Genomic DNA, 24,249 nt, shown 5'->3' on the forward strand with positions numbered 1-24,249 from the left:
TCTCAAAACTTGTGAAAGCTATTTTTAGATCTGTTTAAAACAATTTCACTTAAAACTATGATCTTAAAACAGGGATAAAACATGGAAGCCAACTCAGGTGGCAAATACAGTTTTCAGAGTAATGTTTGTAAAACAGGTCCTATATGTCTGCAACCTGCTGTATAAGACCACAGAACAAGGCTGAGAAATACAGACATTCATTAACATGCTTACCTGCAGCTGCACTGGTGGATGTAACAGATGCAGAAGGTAAAGCAGAGTTTTGAAGAGGTCTACCTGCATTTTCAGACGGCAGAGAACTAGCGGTAGAAGGAATACTCAAAGGCTGCGAAAGAGATTGGTTCTTATTCAATATTTGGCTCCCTGAGAGAGCAGCAGATGGATTCTGAATTTGAACTTGAGACATGTTCACTTGCAACCAAAGCGAATTACTGCAGGTAGACAGCTTTGAATGCAGGTTAATTCAGTGTGATGGAGCCTAATGGTCTACCTAAAAGTTGTAAGGAAGAAAAAAAAAAGATTATACCAAATATTTAAGTTCCAATAATTCACAAACATGATTGTAACATCAGTATGTATAAGAAGTTTATAACTGGAAAGTATCTATTAGATTTATTTCTCTATTATTAAAAAGGAGTCCAAACATTCTTCAAGCACCCCACTGTTTCCATTTTGTACATAAAAACTCTCCTGCATCCCAACAATTTTAACAAAATATTTCAAAGTGCATAAGTTTCACACTGGTTTAGTTTACAAAACAGAAAAGGACAGTAGTTGCATTTATTCTTGCTCATTTAAAATTACCTAACCGCCCATCTCTTTTCTACATCATTGTTGAATCCACTTTCAAAGCAAATCCAGTTACCTGAGTTGTTGCTAGTATACAAAACAGAACTTTCAAAATTATATTACATTTCAGATTTCTTGCTACATCTCTACCCAGATACAACGCTGTCCTTGGGAGCCAAAAAAATCTTACTGCGTTATAGGTGAAACCGCATTATATCAAACTTGCTTTGATCCGCCAGAGTGCGCCGCCTCCCTGAGTGCTGCTTTACTGCGTTATATCGGGTCACATTATATCGGGGTAGAGGTATTTGGAATTAGTCTATTCTCAAAAAGATAAGCAATAATGTGGTCTTTTAAAAAGAACAGTAGCTCAAAGCAAGTACATGCCATCACAACCATATACACCTCTACCTTGATATAACACGACCCGATATAACACGAATTCAGATATAACGTGGTAAAGCAGTGCTAATGTATTGTGTACACACACTTCCCAGCTGTAGATTTCTATAAAACGTAGCTTGCTGGCAAAGGTTTATGTCTGTATGACTTTAAGATGAAGAATACAAGTGAAACTGCTCATCCACAATCCACCAAGGTGCTATTACTAGCAATACAACTATCCACATGTTCTGCAGGCTTCAAATTCTGAGCCTGTGAAGAGACTTCCAAATGTAGGAAGGAAAGGGGGATGACTCAAAGGGTATGTCTACACTGCAAACCACTGGAGGTGGCATGTACTGTCTGAGTAGCTATATGTCACAGTGAAAAGCAAGCTGCATTCGTGCTGCAGCATCCATGTAGCTAAACGTGTCAGTGAGACTCTGGTGGGGGGAGGCAGCAGGGAAAGGTTTTGGCAGCAGGGAGCTGCCAGAGCCTTTCCCTGCATTGAGGAGGAAGTGGGACAGACATTACATGGCTAAGAAGAGCAGTAGTGAGAACTTGTATTCATGAATATACAAACACTGATTTTTTTTTTAAAAAAAGGATTGAGGAAAGAAACTTCTAGAAGGCAAAGCGATAATTTTGCAAACAAACTTCCATTACCAATCCAGTAGACAAAGTCATATATTTCAATATTCCTATTTGGTGGCATTTCTGATAAATGGATCTCAACTGGAGGTTTTTGGTCTACTAAACTCACTGATTTTGATGCTCCTCTTCATATTCCTAAACTTTTTTGTTGCATCTCCAATAAGTTCCCTTTAAATACTCTTGATTCTGATTCCATGCCTCAAAGGTAGCCATTTTTTCTTATCTACAATTGATCATGAATGAATTAGGTTTAGACAACTAGGGGTAACATCTTACTTAAGTATGCATCTTTCCTTATGTTAGTAAAATTTCCTCTTTTCAGATCTGAGTATCAAGATATTTGTTTATTTTCTACTGAAGTGGGAACATTCAGTCTCACCTGAATGACTTAATATATATTTCATATTTGATAAGAATGGAACTTTGAAAACTATCATACTGTTGTTAAAAAGCTTGTGTGGAGTTTCTTTCTGGGATTAATAGTTAGCTTTCCTGTTATGATTTATGTACTCCCCATGTGTGTCTGAGGATTTTCTACAAGATTGCTTGTGTCTGATGCAAATTACTTGCTTGCATATTTTCACCTTGTTTTGTAGTAGTACACAGTTACATTTCTTTAATATTTGCAGATATATACGTAGTGAAAGATTAAAAGGTTCCCATTTCCATTATTTTAAAAATGGAAATACTAGCAAGCATAACAGGGACCTTATGGCACTTTACAAATATTCAAAGCAGTTTAAATTCTTAATCTCTGAAGTGCACTTCTCCCTCATGTTCTGAGGGCTAAAAAAGGATTTTCCTGCTAATTCAACCTCACTTTAAAAGTTGCCAGCATAAACTCTAAAATGCCATGAGTGATTCATTCTAAATGCTTTAGCTCTCAGAAGAGAGAAAATTAGTTCAGACAAACTAGTTTTTCATATATGCAGCAAATGGTCTTAAATATCTGAGAGCAAGCGCTGTATGCACCTATCAAACTTATAGAATTTTCACATTTGGTACACCATAACTGTAGTCAATAACTTGTCAGTGTTTATAAAGAAGGACCTGGAAGTTGAGAGAAGGCAAGATGCAGTAAATTTAGAAGGTGGCTCCAGAGTAATGACATTATAACCCTTACATCTAATTACAAAGAGTGTATATCTGAAAGTCTTGACTTTAAATGAAAAAATAATTGGCAGAGTGAAATGAGATCCCAAGTTTAACACAACTAAAGAGTAACATCTTACAAATAGAAATTATTGAATCTTCTCTTTCTTTGGTCTGCCTGAAGTAATATCATGCCCCTTAAAACAACAATTTACACCACTTTTCTGAAAAGACAAAAGCAGAAACCAAGTTCTAAAGTGCAGTTCCTTCACTGAAAACTCTGCCCACAGCTCCCATATGTTTAAACCAGTGCACTATTTTTCAGTTGAACTTCACTACTGTGGTACCAAATAGGAAGAGGGAATCTCAGGTAGCTAAGCTGCAAAACAAACATTAAATTGCACTTTGAATCAAGCTAGCAGCAGTGCAGAAAATAGAAAAAAATTAATTCCTGTGGGAAACTGCTAACTAAGGCTATATCTACACTAGAGATTTTTTCACATGCCGAGTGACATAAGTTATGCTGACAAAAGTGCTAGTGTAGACATCGCTTAAGCGAGCCGCCAAATTCATCTCTAGCGGTAGTTTCAAAAAGGTCTTCAAGGGTAAAGTAGAGTCCTGTAGCAGGTACTTCACTATCTAAAATGTAACTAAGCTCTGGGTTTTTTTTCCCCCTTTAATGATTTTTCTGCTTGGTTATTGTACTGAAAATACACTAGATGCTCAAAAAAGCAAACTGAAATGCTGGTGTTCCGAAGACCTTTCAGCTTGCATTGTCACAGTAACAAATACTGTTAGCACATAAATACTAATGAGGTACAATAGTTAATTTAATTAGGAAGTTACCAAAGCACACTCCATGCTTTCATCAAGGGCAGACTGCCTTCCATAATTCCCCTCATTGCTTGCTATTTAGTCTATTTTGCTCACTGGATGATGACTAGAGTTTAATTTTATAAGCCTATTTCTAAAGTTTTACGCTGCTCATTAAATATTTCATAGGTTTTCAAGTCAGCACTAAGATCTACCAATGAGCATAATTTAAGATTTCAAAGAGACTGGCTAGCTAAATTCCACAACTATAAAAACTAACCTATTCAGATGTTTTGTATGTCCCCAAAATTACTGGTTTAAAAACACCATGAAATTAACTACTGCAAGAATGCACTACATGCTGTAACCCCAAAGATTATAGCAGCTACTAAAATGGAGTTTATTTTTAAGCAGATTATGAAACAATATTTTATAGAAATGATGGCATCTTTCAGCCTAAAGAACGTACATACCAGCACAAACACTGATTGCAACTTTTCTGGACAGATTCTCAGTCCTTGTAGCAAAAGAGAAAGTTTGACTTTTCTTTTTACAAATGTTAAAATATAGGTCACTAACACATTCCTCTCTGTAACAAATGTGGCTTGTTAGAGGTTTGTGGATGCCAAATCTAAAATTTGGTGACACTTTATTTTTAGTTATACAAACTTAAGACTAGAAAAAATAATGAAATTAAATCACGTCAATATGTACATTGATCACATTTATACTGTCAAAGCAACCCAATGGCTCAGAGTTAAATTTTTCTAGAAATAGGAGATATTTAAACAAAAGCTGCTGAAATTTGTACCAACTTCCTGCCATGCATTCACAGCGCCATTCAATACCACCCAGATTTCTTTTTCTAGGTGGTCATTCTTGAACAATTGCATAGGTTACTTGGTATAAGCCTCTGGGGGTAATAGCAACACAAGCCTGTTACTTCCTAAATTACTGCTTGGTTCAGAATATTGTTAATCACTGCCATGCTAAAAGTGCTGATCCATCTGGGTGCAACCAATATAAAAACACAGCAGAATGCTACTTTAATTCTGTGTACATCATGATCTACTGGGATCAGTACTTCCCCAATCAATACACTTTTGATAGTCAGGGACATCCATTAGCAGCCACACTGCCTCAAATGTCAGCATGTACTCAACAGGATTAGCCAAAGCTTTCATTTGACTTATTATGTTTGAGTTCTCCCCATGTTTCGTGGTTTAGCTTAGAATGTTATGGCTCTACTTCTCCAGACATTTATTCCTGTTTTCTTCTGCTCCTTTCATCCACAAGGTGCTCACTACCTAGATCTTCCAAAACCGCTCTAGTATTTTTTGCAGGGAAGCAAGTCTCTGAGTAGAATACTAGTTATTTTCTATATTTACTGTGGAGGACAAAGGGATGGAGTGTCACATACAATCATAGCTCAAACTAAGTTCTACGTGGATCAGTCTCCATCAAGAGTCAGACAACAATATTAAGCCTGAAAAAGCTTCCCTAGAGAGAACAATGCTTAAGACAGAGAATTCAGCCATTATCCTAAAATTCTAGAGAAACTCCAGCACATGACCTAGGACTTAAAGCAATAAGATTTTAGAAACTAATCCAAACATGAACAAATTTCAGCTGTTCACATTCCAGAACCAGACAACAAAATCACTGTAGACATGTTAATAGGGTCATAACTTGCTGCTTCTTTTCAGCCTACGAACCAACCGCTCAAGTTTTAGACAAAGGCCTGGCAGGGTTTAGGAAACGGCTGCTGAAAGTTTACCTCTTTGCTTGGAACAATGTTATGTAGTTTACCTCCCCTCGGTGCACCCCAACATCCACTCTCTCAACTTTCAAATAAATAAATTGAAAGAGTTCAGCCTTTGTTTATGCTCTGGGAATCTGAGATGAGATTTCCAGCCTCAGAAGAAACCAAGTAACAGCATTTAAATTAAATGGAACCACACAGCATTTTTCTGTGCCTCAATTTCCATATCTGTAAAATGGGGACAATACCATCCAATCTTCCTTTGTAAAGTGCTTTGAATCTACAGATGAAAAATGCTATATAGGTATTGAACATTATTATGGAGACCCCCAGTACACAATGTTGTCAATTTAGCAGGCAAGAAAAATGCACCAAACAAAATCATGAGTGCTCTCTCCCATCACTGTTTCTAGGTGGCAGTAATGTCTGCCCAAATTGGAGATTTGAAAGAATCCATAATGAGCTAAAACTTCACTTGAAGTATAAATTGCCAGCTTGTGGCAGTAGTCATCTCTTAACATTTACCCTATGCCAGCCAACTGCTTGAATACACGAACTCACTGTTTATTTCCATACCTCAAGATAAATTTGCTACTTTTTTAAAAAAACAAGATAAAACTGAATTGTGTTGCAGGTGAAATTTTTCTAATTAAGCTAACCTTTTTATCTGTGTTACTATCAACTTACACAATGTTTGTTTGTACATAGATATAACTTGTTTGATGCAATTGTTGTTTCCTAGTTTGCTCCTTCAAGCAGAGCCCATTTATATTTATAGTCCAATTGCATACCACCTTGCCAGATGCACAGACATTACCAATCTGGAAATATTTCAGCATCAACACTTATTCTCAGAGCAGGGAAAGTCTAGGGAAACTTGTATTCAATGATTAACCTTTCTGGTGAAGCAGATATTTAACTAATTCTATAGGGTTTTTTTCAAGACATCTCTATTTATTTCATTTCTGGTATTGCAAACAATAAGAAATATAGGAATGGCCCACAGATGACTTCTATATAACATACATATACACACTTTGTAAAATCAAATTTGAGAAATATTTTGACAGAACTCCAAACAGTGCACAAAGCAAGGTGTCCATTTATTGGTGAAATTTAAACTACTCAGGTAACCAAACTACTGTAACTGATTTGTACAAGGTGCTCATGAAGCTGTTGTGACTGACATTCCCCACAAAGCAAAAGCTTAATTATAGGCCATATTTTAGCATCTATAAAAAAAATACAGGCTATAACCTTTATTAAGGTGACGTGTCCAGTAACAGAAATTTAGACTGTTTTAGGTTGCCACATACAACAGAAAACTTGAGACTGAGGTTGATACTGACATTTTACAACTGAAGTAGAAAACTAAGAAAACACTCATGTATTAGGTGAAAAAAACCAGATAATTGCTTGCTAGCTGCATTCAAAAATTAATTAAAACACATTTTGAACTCCTATAGGACCTTTTGTTTGATGGCAAATACCTTTCAAACTTTAGGCGACCCTTGTGAGATACAGGTAGCAAAACTGAAGCCTAAAGTCACAACGAATAGAGGCAGAGTACAGAAGTGAACACAGGTGGTTTTGCTCCCAATCCCAATCCTTTTCTCATTAAGACACTTTTAGATCAGAGAGTCATACTTCATAGCTTCTGTATGCCAACCTCATTGCACACACCAGGGGCTTCCTGTATCATCCATTCCCCCACCCCTACAGTTCCAATTTGCCACTCTTACATCCCCACCTCCCCTTCAGTTCAGGGACATATGTAAATAGCTAAGTGGTACTATTTGTAGTTTATTAAATTAGTTTTCTTCTTTCTGCCTAGGAGATAAGGCAGAAAGAACATTTTAAACTCCATTGGAATGATGGGCAGAGTTTAGATGGGGAATGTTGTTATACTGGAAGGTGTTGGTAGTTTCCATTAACCAGTTCTTTGTTCTATAAACAGTTAGAGAGCTTATTAAAGTTGATAGGTGTGCTAACCAGATGCCAGGGACTGTATCCCACTCACCCACACACACAGTTTCCTCCTCGTGGTTTTCCAATTTTTACCAAAATCAATAGGATTCTGTCTATTGATGCCTATAATATTCCCTGAAATTCTGGAAGTGTCAGGAACGGTAGCCTAAAGTTATGTTACATCCAGAGAAATACTATCAAGTTGAGTTTACGGCCTCATTTCACTCAGCCAAAAATTGTCAGATTTCTGTAAGAAAAAGTTACGCAAGAAAGTAATTTTTTCAGGTAACTTCTTTTTTGGGTAATTTCTTTAATGCCAAAATTATTAGAGGTGTTTCAGATAAGTTAAAATATGCAGGAGGAAAAAGAGCTCTTTTCCACCGTGTTGCAGAATATTGCCAGTTAATAACCTCCTTGAATATTAGGTTAACAAAAGGTAGACACTATAAGTGATAAAAGTTATTGAATCATAGGTTTAATGTTTCCTGTACCTTTAGGTGATCCAGGGACAGTGAAGTTTTGGTTTTAGTTCCAAGGAGGGTATTTATGTTGGAGAAAGCCTAGGAAGAAAAAAAATGCAGTGTTAATCATTTGCTTTGTGAAGCTACCGACATATTTTAAGGTATTCTATAATTAATTGATCATTGCTAAAAATTATGATCAGGAGCAATGAAGAAACTTCTGAATATGATGGCAAAAAATTGTCCAAAGCGTAGCCGAGAGTGAAGACTGCTTGAAAATTTTGGAATTGGTTTTCAGAAAAATGATAACTCCACAATATTTTAAGTTTTTACCATGCAGAACTACAGCTTGATTTGACAACCCTCCTCTTCCTGCTCCCCTTCCCTAATCCCAACTAACCTCCCTTAGGGATGCCTACTGTATGGAGACTATATTGCCATAGCGATACTGGCACAACTGTGTAGTATAAATGCAGCCTACACTAATGGAAGAGGTTTTCCCATCGGTATACGAGGAACACCACCTCCATGAGCTACAGCAGCTACGCTGATGGAAGCATTCTTCCATCGACTTATGTGCGTCTAAGCTGGGGTTTAGGTCAGAATACCCATGTTGGTCAGGGGTATGTTCCCTCCCCGTCCCTGACTGATACAGCTATGTCAAACTACTTTGAAATGCAGACCAAGCCTTAGACTTGGAGGAATGACTGGAATCATGGAGTCAATCAATCCTGCTCTTCGCCTGGCCATAAGGATTGCTTAAGAATACGATGTACCGCCTCCACAGCAAGGCCTGATCTTACTGCCATGTGATCTAACACTGGAGGACTAAGATCAGATAAGGGAACAGAATTTATGCCTCCTTCACAGAACCAATGCATTGCAATACACTACACAAAGAAACAGATATCGGATAGCCTTATTCAAAAATTAACTTTTGCAACCATCTTTAAACATTACAGTAACAGCTGGGCAGACAGTATTACCAGTTAAAGCGCTGGCTCTGGCATTGTGTTGCAGAATTTTTATAAAGTCTGATTCAATAGAAAAAGTTTAACAACTATGAATCAAATGCTGCAGCCCTTACTTACTACAAGGTGAGTTTTATGACTATTGACTATCAAGGCCCAGGTCAAGCTCCTTAATATTTCTGATTAACTTCTTGTGCTAGATACTGATATTATGCGGTAGAAGTAGAAAAAGGAGAAAGCAGAGATACCGATTAGTAAAATTTCCCTAAAGAGTTAATGTCTTATATATTTTGTTAAAGGTTTAAAACTTAAATAACATTAAAGCAATAATTTCAATGTTCAAACTTGGTCATGTCTCATAACTAAAAATTATGTAGTTAAATGCCAGGGTTGTTGTTTTTTTTTTTTTTTAAAGAAAGAAATGCTTTCAGTACTAAGATCAAGTCAATTTTAGACCAATCCTACTCAAAACATTTTTTTATTATTATTAAACAGACATTACACATAGCATGCCCCCAGTTTTGCCTCTGGGGTCTTGAAAATTAAAATTTGTTTCCTACTCAGTTATTTCCTACTATTTTATCAGAGAAGGCGGATGGTCTCTTGGCACTGCAATGACTTTTTGACATAAGCTAAGACTGAAAGTAAGTCCCAAAGTAGCATTTCAGTCCCTAGCATACAAGTCTTACAACTATCTTACTAGAGCCAAAACTTCAAAGAGAGGTTTAAGTTCCTCTCTCTCTCTAGGATTTTCACCTGGATAGTACAAAAAAAAGAGAGCGAAAAGTATCCCTCCGTTACAGCAATACAGCCTCTGAGAATGTACTTTGCAGGATGATTGTAACCATTTTCAATAGCTGGATATTTCTTAAATGCTTGGACTTGTTGTCCTTTAATCCCCTTCTCACTGTTCTATAAGTGACCTTCCTCAAAATCCAAATGCTACCATCCCAGAGCATTGTGTGAAGCAGTTCAAGGGTATACATCAAGTATTAAATTTAAAATGTTATGTAAAAAATAATCAACCACGTGAAGGTTTGACCTTCAGTCCATGCACCATGTGTAGTTTTTAGTATATTGTACTGTGTCTAATTGTAAACAAGGTGGGACAGGGACAATTTCTTCTGTACTTATACCACAAAGCAGTATACAACAGAAGACTGAAAAAAGAAAAGATGAGAAAAGGGCTGTGCAATAAATTAGTAACTGACAAGGAATGCTCGATTTACACAAATAAAAATTGTACAAGACATACTAACATTTCTCGCCACCTTTTTTAGATGAAAAAATCCAGTTTATTCTACACTTAGGATATTTTGTAAAAAACTAATCAGAAAAATGTTAGATATAAATAATACAATATCTTACAGAGCCCATCACACTAAATTGAGTTGTTATAGTCAGATTCCCCAGAGATATTTAAAAACTAAAGGAATTCTTCAATCACCATAAATATAAAAGCCAATATATTATTAACATCTGTCACCTGTGCAGTGACAATCTTCAGAGTAACCTATCACAAGCCAGAAGAATAATTAGTAGGGCAAGTTTATGAAGTTTAACATCTAATTGATTGATACATATTTTTCAGAATGATTTTTAAACAAATAAGAGGTTATAGAAAGGTATGTGTGTCTATTTTTAGTTCTTAATTTTAAATGACTAACACAAAACCAACATGGCATCATGTTGATAACATTATTAAATGTCCTCCGATTTTTGTTTGTTTAAATATCCTCTCAATTATCATACTTGTCTAATAGTTGTAAATCAAATAGCTTGCAATTAGAGAGAACATAAATCTACTAGAACAGGGGTGGGCAAACTTTTTGGCCCGAGGGCCGCATGGGATTGCAAAACTGTATGGAGAGCCGGGTAAGGAAGGCTGAGACACCCCAAACAGCCTGTCCTCCGCCCCCATCTGACTGCTCCCCTCAGAACTCCCGACCCATCCAACCCCCCTGACCCCATCCACACCCTCGCCCCTTGACAGGTCCCCCAGTGCTCCCACACTTATTCCACCTCCCCATTCCCTATCCCCTGACTGCCCCCCCTGAACCTCCACCCCAGCCAACCGCCCCCTGCTCCCTGTCCTCTGACTGCTGCCTGGGACCCCCCCACCCCTTAGCCAACCTCCCCCCCCTTACCATGGGGATCAGAGCAGCATGTCTGGCAGCCATGCCGCCCGGCTCGAGCCAGCCACGCTGCCGCGCTGCTCCACAGGAGCACACAACCCTGCCACCCAGAGCGTTGCCTGTGCGGCAGCGTGGCTGCAGGGGAGGGGCCGGGGGCTAGCCTCCCCAGCCGGGAGCTCTAGGGCCACGCAGGATGGTCCCACGGGCCACACTGTTTGCCCACCTCTGTACTAGAAGCTAGCTGAAATGGGCATGTTTCTAGAAACCCATTTCTGAATGTGTGTCCTTTCTTTAAAGGGGGTAGCTACTTTTCTTCTAATTTTAAATACTGTATTGGTTTTCAGAAACTAAGTGAGGGAGGAAAAATAGTAACTGATTAATAAGGCACAGTAAAGCAAACTATTTTATGTGCTACTGTACTGTAGCTAAAACTAAAGTCTAAAAAGTATGAGTTATTCTATAGACAGAATAATTTCTTCTAATCAGCAACATATTCCTGTTCAGGGGTACAAAAGGGAAGACAGAAGCTTTTATAAAATGAAATATGCAGAACTTCAGTTCAAGATCAGGAATAGTGGTGATTTTGCCCATTCATACAAAAGACATATTGAACTTAGGTTTAAATAAATCTCTTATCTATCTTAGGCACTTACATGGCCCCTATTATAACAGTACCTACCTGCCTCACAATCTTTCACAATGTCCCTGTGAAATACAGTGTTATCTCATTTCATAGATGGGGAACAGAGAGGCTAAGTTACTTGCCCAAGGTCTCAGAGAAAGTCTGTGGTGCAGTAGGGTTTTGGTGACATCTGCAATTTTGAAGGAATGGTTTTCATATCACATTCTTTATAAATTATTAGTACTCTACACTCACCATATAAAAAACTGAAACTTGCAATCGGACACTTCTGAAACCTCAGTAGAAATAGTAGTGGTGATTAACCGAAGCCCCAAAATTGAGGTCTTGAAAAATTTACCTGACATCCCCATAACTAGAATACTACATCTACCAGCCTACCCCAATCAGTGAGAACAACCATCTCCCACAAAGGCACTGAGACGAGGAAGGGTGTGGGAATTCATACAAAGCGCTGTTCCTGAATCCTGCTCAGGGCTTCCATCCCTTATTAAATGAATACCTTAATGCCATGAAAAATTATACAAGTTTTGTCAATGTGTATGAAACTACGCTTGGGTCTGTCAGAGATCTGTACAATATATTAGATGTGCCCAAGATGCAGAAGTGGGACGTTTGGGAATTTATTCAACGTTCACTTGTCGTTATTGCCCATTTTTACTTGATGGCTGGTGGCTACCAAGAAATATATTATTGTCTCCAATATCAGCCTCTGGCTAGTAAGGGTAATACATATCAAACCCCTTCCCCTCCATCATCTCAAGCCCCCTGGCTGTACAGAAGGATCCATTACTTTACATCTCCTCCAGACTCCTCACTGCAGTGACCAGGGGCACTGTCATTCTATCCTTCACTCAGCTTCCTCTTCTGTTTTCTCCTTCTCTGTGAATAGTTACAGCATCCTGCCTGTTCATAACTTTTCCAAGCAGCAGTGACAAAGACATCATCAGTTTCACGAATGCTAGTGAGAATCCCATGGTAACAGTGAAACCGATTAAGTCTGCTGTCTGCAGACCCAGGAAGACAGAACTACACTACAAAATGTGAATTTTCCTCACTACCATAAAGACTACACACTTTTAAACACGGAAGGTTAAATACCGCAGGAACTGATGGCTTAGCTGCCTCTGCTCCCTTTCCAGTCTTCCCATACACCAAATTATTATTGGAACTTCAAGTCCAAATTTCCACGAACTCTAATAGCTTTGTAGAGTTAGGTCATTTTACAAAATACTCCATGATAACCCAATATCAGGGTATGTCTACACTTCAGTAGCACAGCTCCAGCTATGCTGCTGTAGCATAGACACTTACTACAGTAACAGAGGAGTTTTTCCTCTCACTGTAGAGGTGGTAGCTAGGTCGACAGAAGAATTCTTTTGTTGGCCTAGCTACATCTACAGTGAGGGGACTGACATAACTGGGTCAAATTTTTTCACAGCCCTGAGCAATGTAGCTAGCTCGACCCAAGTTTTAAATGTAAACTAGACCTCAGTGACAATGGCTTGATAACCTACAGTATGAAGCAGCTCTGATGTGGCTAATTATTTAACTTTTATAATTACACCTCTAACTCAATATAACACTGTCCTCAGGAGCCAAAAAATCTTACTGCATTATAGGTGAAACCACGTTATATCGAACTTGCTTTGATCCACCAGAGTGCGCAGCCCCGCTCCCCCAGAGCGCTGCTTTACCGCGTTATATCCGAATTCATGTTATATCGCATCATGTTATATTGGGGTAGCGGTGTAGTGTTAAAATAGCATAGTCAAATATTTGTTATTGAAAGGTTTAAATAGATGCCACAAAAAAAAAGGCACTAGCCCCTAATACTCTATCAATTACAGGAAAAAATGAGTGATCAGAATGCAAAAACACTCTAGCTGAGCCAGGTCGTGCTCCTGGACAAACTTTCTATAAACCACAAACATATTCCTCTTACAAGACCTTGATTAGCCAAGGAAAAACTCAAAGCTAATATTTGTGGTACTAGATGAGGCTCAAAATAATTCACATAGCGGATAATTTACATAGTGCTTCACAAATACAGTAAGACACTCCAGGAGAGAGGATGTGGATTAATGATTAAAAAAAAGAGAGAAGCAGGTGATGAAAAGCCTAAACAGGGATCTGAAGGAGAAGCAGGAGCAACACTGTGATTTAAAGACACAAAACCAAGAGCAGAGAGAGATGTCATTAAGGCAAAGAACTGAGATAACATGTACGCCTTTAAATGCTAACAGTTTCCACTATCACAAAAATATGTTAAATGAAACTTTATTTATTTTTCTATAACATTACATGGTTTGAAAATACACACTCAAGGCTAATGATTGTAGTTATCAAAAATACCACACAGGTCTTCTCTATTGGTCCAGTCCACTAAAATAATCAAGACACATACATGCAGTGTAAATATCAACATCTTCATGTCTAAGAGAAGTTGTCAATGCAACTGTTGAGAGTACTGTTACAACAGGCAAAATGAACGCCCCTTTTTGGATTTATAAATGTGTAAAAATAGTCAAACCACTTTCAAAATTTCTAGATTTACCAATAAAGACTATTAGATGGGGCTCTAAATATCCAGACACCTGTAGAGTAGAATTTATATTATTCAGTGACAGAGATACTGGCAGCCCATTTTTTCAATTTATCTCTGATCCTGTAGTTACATCAGCACAATTGCACAGATGTAGGTAAGCCTATGCATAGATTAACTTCTACACAGATTGGCTTGACAGATGCCCACACAAGAAAAATTTTAAAGATATGAAAGACTTTCAAGAAGTTGCCATTTATTTTAGTGTGGTTTATTTTATTTATTTACACATAGACACAGTACAGAGCTTTATTTTGTTAAAATGAAATTCTACAACCCAATGAGGATTTTGGACCAGAAAGTGTATGTATGTGTAAGGGGTGGGAGAAATCAACTATACAGGATATGTCTACACTAAAGTTTTTAAACTGATGGACAATTAACTCAAAATAGTTAACACCTTTGTAAAGGCTAGTCTGGACACTTCCCAAATGCTTGTGGTTTTTCTAAGCCAATTCCTAGAGTTTACCTTGACCAGCTAACACATGTTAAAACTACAACTTGTCTCATCTATGCTATGATGTTAACATCACCATCAACACATTTAAAATATAGCTTCCCCCGCCCTCCGGAATATTGCTACAAGGTACTGTAGTTGCAAATGAGAATGATAAGAATTTTAAATAAAACTCAGAAGACCACTGTGTATCTATTTTATAAACTTACTACCCAAGCAGTGGAAAAAGGATTATATTGTTGGTCTGGCATTTTTATTTGTTTGTATCACTGTGATCTTAACCTACCCACTGACGACGTGCACCATGTTCTTCTGCCTCTTTAACAGGCAAAAACAAACGTAAGGCTGTCATCTGGGTATCAAGTTAAGCTATCGCCTATCGGGGCTCTAACACAATGGGGCAGCGGGTATGAACTAGACAAACGCACCTGTCCCACAGGCTCTAAAACGGGCAGCAGGGAAACAGCTCGCAAAGGAACCTGTTGCTGTTACATCTACCAAAAAAATGATGTGGGACGGGAAAATGGGGGTGGCTGATACAGTAGCTGTCACCCGCCCTGGTGTTACAGGGGATGAGGGGGAAGGAGGGTACCTGGCGCTTCAGCTGCCACCTGCCTATGCACCGGGGGGTCGGTGCCTCCGACGGGGCAGGGCCGGGGATGCTCCTCTCAAGCCGCCTCCCTCGCGGACAGGGCGGCGATTCCCACTCGGCGCGGCCTGCTCCCCCTCAGAAGCCTCAGCCAGGGCCCGCTCTGTAACCTGAGCCGCCCCCCCGCGCGCACACACACACACACACGGCCGGGGCCGGGCCGACTCCCCCCAGGGCCCGCCTGCCGCTGCCCGTGAGGGGAACCCTGCCCCTGCCCGAGCTGGCGGCCCTGCTACCTACCGAGCTCCGACTCCCAGCCCCGCCGATCAGGGCCCGGCTGCCGGCCTCGCGCACCCCACAGATGGAGACAGCGGAGCCGCCGCTGCCCCGTTAGGCCCCGCCGCCGCCGCCGCCCGCCCCCCCCGTGGGGAATCCGGAGCCGCCCCCCTCTCACCTGGCTGCCTGGGCTGCGGCTCCCGGGCCGGCTGGTGCTGCGGGCGGGCAGGCGGGCGTCTCAGTCCATTGGCCGGGTCCCGAGGCGGGGAGGGGGTCTGGGAAGGGGGGGCGAATCGCAGTGGCGGAGGGAGGCGGCGGACACAGGGCAAACACTAAAGAGAATGAACGCCGGGGGCAGGTCCGGCCGGGGAGGAAGTGACGGCACCGCGCCTGAGTAAAGAGAGAGCCAATCAGAGTGGCCATAGTACCATATAGCACCCGCCCATTTTAGCGCCATCAGCCAATCCGCCAGCGGACCGGTCCGAAGCACAGCCCTTATCCCGGACTGCAGCTCCCGGCATGCACTGCTCACGCAGACAGTCTCACCCTCCAAGGGGACTACAGGTCCCGGCATGCATCGCTCTCAGACCGCCAGATCTCCTAGGGGACTACAGCTCCCGGCATGCATCGCTCTCGGACAGCCAGATCTCCTAGGGGACTACAGCTCCCGGCATGCATCGCTCTCGGACCGCCAGATCTCCTTGGGGACTACAGCTCCCGGCATGCTTGGCTTCGCGGGGGTTGAGGGTACTTGAACTTGGTCAAAGTTTCCCAAGGAGCCAGTCCAAGACGGACCTCGGCTGGGGTTCCTGGGGCCGCGGGCTGACTTTAGGCCGGAGACCATTCAGCAAACAGGGCCTGAAGCCTCGCTCCAGGTTGACTCAGATTCTGGTTGCCTCTGGGGTCGGGGGCTAGGATCCTACATTGGGGAGGGGCGGGGGCAGGCGCTGCTGCAGTGTTTCTGGGGCGCTTGGAGTGGTTCAGGCCCTTCCTCCCGGTAGCTGGGAACCCCCCGCCTACACTGTCGCTAGGTGAGAAGACAAGCAGATGGGGGGTGTGTGTAACGTGGAGCAAGAGCAGGCCCACTTGAGTGCCAGTTGTGGGCAAACCAGAGAGCCAGCCCCGCTTGGCTTGGCGAGGCAAAGCATCCCACTGCCGGGAGAGGGGCCCCTGGGGTGCATTTTGTTTGAGAACATAAGAACAGCCTTACTCAATCAGACTGAAGGTCTGTCGAGCCCGGTATTCTGTCTTCCAACAGTGGCCAAAGCCTGGTGCCTGAAAGGGAATGAACAGAACAGGTGGTAATCAACTAATCCATCCCATTACCCATTCCCAGCTTCTGCCAAACAGAGGCTAGGACCACCATCGCTGCACCTGTCAGCTACTAGCTCTTGATGTACCTATCCTTCATGAACTTATCTAGTTCTTTTTTGAGCCCTCTATAGTCTTGGCCTTCCCAATATCCTCAGGCAAGGAGTTCCACTGGTAGAGACTGTGCATTGTGTGAAAAAATACTTCCTTTTGTTTGTTTTAAACCTGCTGCCTATTCCTGCCTGAGCCAGGACCCGTACAGCTAAGTTGGACATGAAGATGAGATCAGAGGCATCCTATCAACTACAGCAGTGGAGCTAATATTGACTACTGCATAAGGGAGAAGTAGTTCCAATGTAGCAGTATACTGGGAGTTGTCTCCTTCTATAATCTAAATGGAACATTGCATAGTAGGTGGTGTAGTTGGTCCACCCCAATTTTTAGCTCATAAAGGCAGCACAGGTGACAGCTGCTCTATTTAATCCAAGTGAGGTATAAGCCCCCAGCAGTTCCCAGAAACAGTAGGTGCTCACTTTCACTGGATTAGAACTGTAGTCCACAGAAACAACGAGGAGGCCGGGGGCACCTTCAAGACTAACGGATTTATTTGGGCATAAGATTTCGTGGGTTAAAAAAAAAAACCACTTCAGATGCAGGGAGTGAAAATTACACATTACTGCATCTGTAATTTTCACTCCCTGCATCTGAAGAAGTGGGTTTCTTACCCATGAAAGCTTATGCCCAAATAAATCTGTTAGTCTTTAAGGTGCCCCCCGACTCCTTGTTGTTTTTGTGGATACAGACTAACATGGTTACCTTCTGATACTTGACAGCTGTAGTCCAGTGGCTCAACCTTTCCAGACTACTATACCCCTTTCAGGAGTCTGATTTGTTTTATGTACCTCCAAATTTCACTTGACTTAAAACTAGTTGCTTACAAAAATCAGACATAAAAATACAGAAGTGTCACAGTACACTATTACTGAAAAATTACTTACATTTCTTATTTTTACCATATAATTATAAAATTAATTGGAATATAAATATTGTGCTTACATTTCTGTGTATAGAGAAGTATAAACAAGTCATTGTCTGTATGAAATTTTAGTTTGTGCTGACTTTGCTAGTGCTTTTTACATAGCCAGTTGTAAAACTAGGCAAGTATCTAGATGAGTTGATGTATCCCCAGAAGACATGAGTAGCTCCAAAGCTACATGTAGCCCTGGTTAGGAACCACTGCCATAGTCCAAAGCTAGGAAGAGAGTTTATATTCTAGACCAAGTTTCACATACTCCAGAGTGATTTTTAAGCTGTTTAGTTTGAATTACTCACTGTACCATTTAGCGTCAACAAGGTCCCCGAGTGGGGAGATGAGATTGTAAACTCTGCACAGAAGGAAGTAGCATTTTGGGTTTGTTTTGTTGTTGTACATAGCCCACAACAGCATCCTGGTCTACCAGTAGCGACCCTTTATACTATGGTAATACAAATAATTAGTTTAAAACCATTTAAGATCCTTAGATGGAAGGAAGTGTTGCATCGTAATTATGTGGGTGTTAAACCTGTGCCCTAAGGCCAAACAACTCAACATTAAGTGTTCACGTTCCTATCCTGCTGAACTTTATACCTGCCCGCCCCACCAATAAAATAGTAAGGAACTTTTTTCTAAGGAGGAACTTTTAAACACTGTTATTGTATACTTCAAGAGAATGAAAAACTGCAATAAGGGAAAAAATATAGAATTTAACTGGTCTCTGCTGAGGAGTTTTAGGGATTGGAGAGTTTTAATTTGATTTTGAAATAGCAGCCAGTGTGTTATACACTCTCTGACTACAGAGCTCCTGCCTCACAGAGCATACAGTCTTATACACACACAAATGGTAGAATATTAAAAAATAAGGCCTATCAGTTTATGGAGACTTCTTTTTCTCTGCTTATTCAGTACTTGAAGTTGAAGGCCAGCATCAAAATTCCGTGTGCTTCTTATGAGCATAAGATTTTTGGTGGAGAATAGTGTAGGGGGAACATAGTGATGCACCATACTTCTTGTAAAGTTTTGCCTACAGTAAAATAAAACCGATCAATCATTGTAGAAGTTGGTGTGCACACCCTCGGTCATAGCGAGCCAAGTAAATAGGGGGAGAACTTAACGTTTCTTGCTCCAACCCAAGCATCGGAGTAAACTCCAAAGGGTATAGGAGTTTCAGGCGGTATTTCCTGCATTCCTTGTGTAAGACCCAGCTTTGAAGAATATAGGAGTGCGGGCAAATAGTGGTACACAAGGCAACAGCGTGTAAATGGGCACCTTTGTAGAAATGTTCAAAAGGAAGCAATCTAAAGATACCACCTCCAAGGAAGGACTGGAATCACCACTGCCTTTTGTTCATGAGATTACTCCTTTTGACCAAATCTTGCAAAAATACAGGCACAGTCCATGGACCGAACAGGTATTTGCAAGTGTCCACATTATTTCATATCTAGAAGATAAACTTGCCAAATATATAATGGTATATAAACCTTCAACCTCAGCAGAAAGAGATTCGGCAGCAATTTGGCTACTATGGGAGGCAAGCAATGAGTCATAGCTCCGTCTGCCTGCTTGCCAAGAGGAGAAAGCCTCCCTGCAGAAGAAGTTTTCCCAAGCAGAAAAAAAGATCAAGAAATGGAAGGTACTGGGAACAGGAATACAGAGTTAGATTCCCTTCGGGACACATTTAGAGAAGAGAAACAAAGGGGAAAAAAGTTAGCAGATCAGGACTGGAAAAAAAAAGATGAAAAAAATAATTGTTACATGAAATGGTTAAAAATTAATTTAAAAAACAAGGCAGAGCCCCTGCCAATCATAATCGCACTTAATCCCTTATTAAACACCTTAAGCAAACATTGGAATTTGCAACCCACCAAGTAGCGGTGGTAACGGCAGGAAAATGGGGTGACAGCCCAGAAGATGGCACCCCTAGCTGGGATAAACCATGGGATCCCTGTGAAGTATGGGATGGAAATATTTGGAATAACAATTCTAAATGGACAGGACTTCAAAACCCCGTCACAGCCATAAAACAAACTGCGACCACCAAAGTAAGAGACCGGGGGAGCAAACTCTACCGACACCACAATGCCTCTATCTGCCTCCAATCTCCAAGCCATGTCAAAATGGTTAGAACCCCTAACTCAAATTTTTTTCTAAATGAAGTTTAAATGCACTCCAACTTGCAGATCAAGAAAGTCTAGAAGTAACCAAAGTGCGGTGCCTAATAAATATCTGTGCCGCACCCGAAATTCGTGGGGGTGTCATTAACAGAATAGTACAGGGGTTGGCAACCTTTCAGACGTGGTGTGCCGAGTCTTCATTCATTCACTCTAATTTAAGGTTTCGCGGGCCAGTAATACATTTTAACATTCTTAGAAGGTCTCTTTCTATAAGTCTATAATATATAACTAAACTATTGTTGTATGTAAAGTAAATAAGGTTTTTAAAATGTTTAAGAAGCTTCATTTAAAATTAAATAAAATGCAGAGCCCTCTGGACCAGTGGCCAGGACCCAGGCAGTGTGAGTGCCACTGAAAATCAGCTCGCGTGCCGCCTTCTGCACCTGTGCCATAGGTTGCCTACCCCTGGAATAGTATGTGCAGAGGACACAAAACTCATAGTGCTGACAGCTTTTGGGGAACAGATGGGCCGCCGCCATTTAATGGCACAAGCGGTACTAATGGCCCAAGAGCCCAATGAGATAAGCACAACTATACCCTTTGAACCTAAACAACACGTTTGAAGCATGGGTGTGGCCTAGACAGCTATTTCCTATTTGTTTAATTTGCATATATGTTTTCATTTTGCACTAATAGCCCATTCTGCCCCTCCTCCCCCCCGCCAGGAACTGTCTGCCTATAACCATCACTAACACTTAGTTTTGTTTTGTATACTTGTAACACAAATTGTACCCACTTGACTCTGAAATTAACACCTGGGGTAAATGTTCTTATTAAATACTGGTACTCTGGCAGACAAAAACAAAGTACGAGTCTTTTGATTTTACAGATTCCAAGCAGAACACCACTATCTGAAAATTTACTTTTCTGTATAACATGGCAAGAGTCTACAACCTTTCATAACCTTAGATTTGCCATAATATGTTGAGCCATTAAATCCAATGTTGTCCTTCCAAAAATAGCCACTAACCCTGTGTTCCAAAAGGAAGGCAAAAAACTGGCATCATTGTGCAGCGGACCAATTGTGCAGGGTTGTACTGGAAGCTTTTTTCCCTAAGCCACTGTAAAATCAAACTTACAATCAGAATGCTGCATGAGATTTAACCATCACTACCAAATGTTATGCATAATCACTAATACCTACAGGAGGCTAAACTCTCCTCAATCCGTAAGTCTTTTGGGGGTGATTAAGCAGCAGCAAACCGCAGAATTTTATAATAAAAACAAACATAAAATGATAATAAAATTATGGTGTGATGCCAAAAATAATCTTAAGTAATCCTTATAGTCTTTTTCTGGAAGGGAAAATGCCAGCTAGATCAGGTCAATCTGTTTTGCCAGAGAAAGGTGTTGGGAGGAATGTTCTATTCAGAAATATTTATTCTTTCTTAATACATCAGGTAAAAAAAGCCCACATTCAAAAGTTACAATGTAACATTTAAGGCCCTGTAGTATTTAAATCCTTCACTAAACTAAAATTAATTATTTTTGCCTCTGTTTTGCTGGTAAATTGAAAAAACCCTTGCAGGCATTCTGCATCATTCAACCATGTGTAAATAGCTTAGTTATAAAGTGTAAAGGATTGCATACAGGGATAAATAATTCAATTACAAGCCCTTCATCAAAACAAATAGATGTGGAGCTTTCCATACATTACTCAATTCTATATTTATTCTGAGGATGCTTTCCAAATAAACCATAAGGAAGATATATTGTACAGCTTTAAGTACAGTGACAAGATGACTTTTAAAAGATCATTTGCCAAAATTAAATATTAGACATCCATCCCATGTTTATTTAAATACAAGTTCCTTTGTCTTGATCTGTTGTATAGTAATTGCTGTGTGCTGTTAAGATATCTTTGGTATTCCATCCCAGAGATGGTTGCAGTTCAGGTGAAATTATAAGATTTACTTATTTCTTAGTTATTGTGAGGCTTAAAGGTGACCTACAAAAGAAAACGCAATTGGGTGCACTTTTTGGGGAGTGGAGGAGGCTGGTTTATGATATAGGAGGGATGTTAATTTTTATATTAGAAATTCAGATCTTACCTACATTGTTTTCCCCAAAAGACTATGGACATCTGAAGTAATAATGTGGAAGGGGAGAAAGGATGTGTAGCCAGATTACAAAAGCTGAATTAAGTTTTAAACAAATAGCTATGTAATCTGAAAGTCTGAGGCAAGAGATGGGAGCGTGTCAGATATCTAAGATACCCAACTCTTCAACAGAAGGCTAAAGTAGCTTTGACTCCTCAAGTAAATACAAGATTATATTCCTAGAAAGGTAAAGCAAGCAGAAAAATTTCTTTATAAGATACCACTCAACTTCTTTATGCATCATTAAGCAGCAAAAATAGGGCACAGATCCATTTCTTTCATTTGCAGGTCACAGAAGTAGTTAATTGCTTATAAAGCACTTTGATAGCCTTGCAAGGAGGTATTAAGGAAACAGTACTGTAATCACATTAGTAAATACAATATTTTCAGGCAGATCATAAAGCAATCATTTGGAATTTACCATATAAAGTATTGTTGTAATTTTATCATGCAATCATTTATTTAGATACTTCCTTCAAAGTAGTCTAGTACTGACATAACAAAATCAGATTGCACAATTCATCTTATGGTATTTGAATAATAATAATTTTCACCAGGCAGTTAAACATGTGAACAAGCTTTGCTGGCTGCATTTTTTTTTTTGGCTGTTCTTGTTTTTCTGACACATTAGTAGCTTGTAATACATTTTCATCTCTCTTATGTCACTTTACATTCCACCGTTATGCATTATTTTAAAAACATGCAGTAGCTTAGGTTTTATAAGGTCCAATCATTTACTTCAAACAGTGGCACAGTATCTCAGGCTCTCACTAACTTCAGAATGGTTTCTATTTTAGCTAGTATGCATTAGGAACATCTCCACTGTCCCCTGCATTATAGTAAACAGTAATACTGACATTCTTATTGGTCATAAGGGATTTTAATTAAATGTAAGCTCTAAAAGAAAACAACTTTTTCCCTTTTTTGCTGCATAATTGGGCTAAGGAATTTTTCAAAAAGATTTTACCTCTCCCCCATTACAAATATTAGGCCTGGGATATCTTTTATGAGGGAGGACTTGCAGGATTATATCGCAAGACTGAAATCTGAGAACTGACAGTTCTGGTTTTGGTTTTGTTAACACCTACTTAAGTCAAACATCTGACTTACTCGAAAGAAAAAAAAATCTTAGGGTACGTCTACAGTACGAAATTAATTCTAACTTATTCTATCTGAATTTTCGGAAGCAATTTTATACATTCGGTGTTGTGTCCCCCCACTAAAGCATGTGAATTCAGCGGAGTGCGTCCACAGTACCAAGGCTAGCACTGAATGTCAGAGTGATGCACTGTGGGAAGCTATCCCACAGTTCCCGCAGTCCCCACTGCAATTGTGGGTTAAGCTCCCAGTGCGTGATGGGGCAAAAACATTCTCGTGGGTGTTTCTGGGTGTGTGCCATCACTTGCTCCTCCCTCCGTGAAAGCTATGGCAGACGCCATACTGCCAGCAGACGGTACAGTACAGGGCCGCCCAGAGGGGGGGGCAAGAGGGGCAATTTGCCCCAGGCCCCGAGCCCCACAGGGGACCCCATGAGTTTTTCGGGGCCCCTGGAGCGGGGTCCCTCACTCGCTCCAGGGGGCCCAGAAAACTCTTGTGGGGCCGGGCGCAGGAGCTTCTTCGCTCCCGGACTTCGCCGGCGGAGGGTCCTTCCGCTCCGGGGCGGAAGGACCCCCCGCTGGCGAATTACCGCCGGAGACGGAGCGGGACCCGCCGCCGAAGTGCAGCCCGGTCTTCGGCGGTAATTCGGCGGTGGGGGGCCCTTCCATTCCAGGACCCGCCGCCGAAGTGCCCCGAAGAGCCGCGGCGGGGGGCCCCCGCCGCCGAATTACCACTGAAGACCAGTCTGCACTTCGGCAGCGGGTCCCGCTTCGGTGGTAATTCAGCGGCGGGGGGGCCCCCCGCCGCGGCTCTTCGGGGCACTTCGGCGGCGGGTCCCGGAACGGAAGGGCCCCCCACCGCCGAAGACCCCGGGCCCCCGGAATCCTCTGGGCGGCCCTGGTGCAGTATGGTGCACCGCCTGTCTCCTGGTACTATGA

At 40.9% G+C, this 24,249-nt stretch overlaps 1 protein-coding gene across 6 annotated transcripts in view; it reads right to left on the reverse strand.

Annotated features, from left to right (window-relative positions):
* The window catches only part of STAU1 (staufen double-stranded RNA binding protein 1), a 48,554-nt gene extending 32,607 nt beyond the window's left edge, over positions 1 to 15,947 (reverse strand). For 2 of the 6 annotated variants that reach the window (XM_044985299.1, XM_044985301.1), the window contains exons 1-3: positions 15,772 to 15,945; positions 7,951 to 8,019; positions 214 to 490 (exon numbers count right to left, since the gene is read on the reverse strand). In XM_044985299.1, the coding sequence (XP_044841234.1) occupies positions 214 to 406 (193 nt within the window). In that variant the 5' untranslated portion in view covers positions 407 to 490; positions 7,951 to 8,019; positions 15,772 to 15,945. Of the gene's footprint in view, positions 1 to 213; positions 491 to 1,933; positions 2,048 to 7,950; positions 8,020 to 15,771 lie in introns of all 6 variants that reach the window. The other 4 variants (XM_044985303.1, XM_044985302.1, XM_044985300.1 and 1 more) reach the window with 3 other exon arrangements.
* Between the last annotated feature and the right edge of the window lie 8,302 nt (positions 15,948 to 24,249).

The sequence above is a fragment of the Mauremys mutica genome, chromosome 13, assembly GCF_020497125.1.
Source record: "Mauremys mutica isolate MM-2020 ecotype Southern chromosome 13, ASM2049712v1, whole genome shotgun sequence".
NCBI lineage: Eukaryota > Metazoa > Chordata > Testudines > Geoemydidae > Mauremys > Mauremys mutica.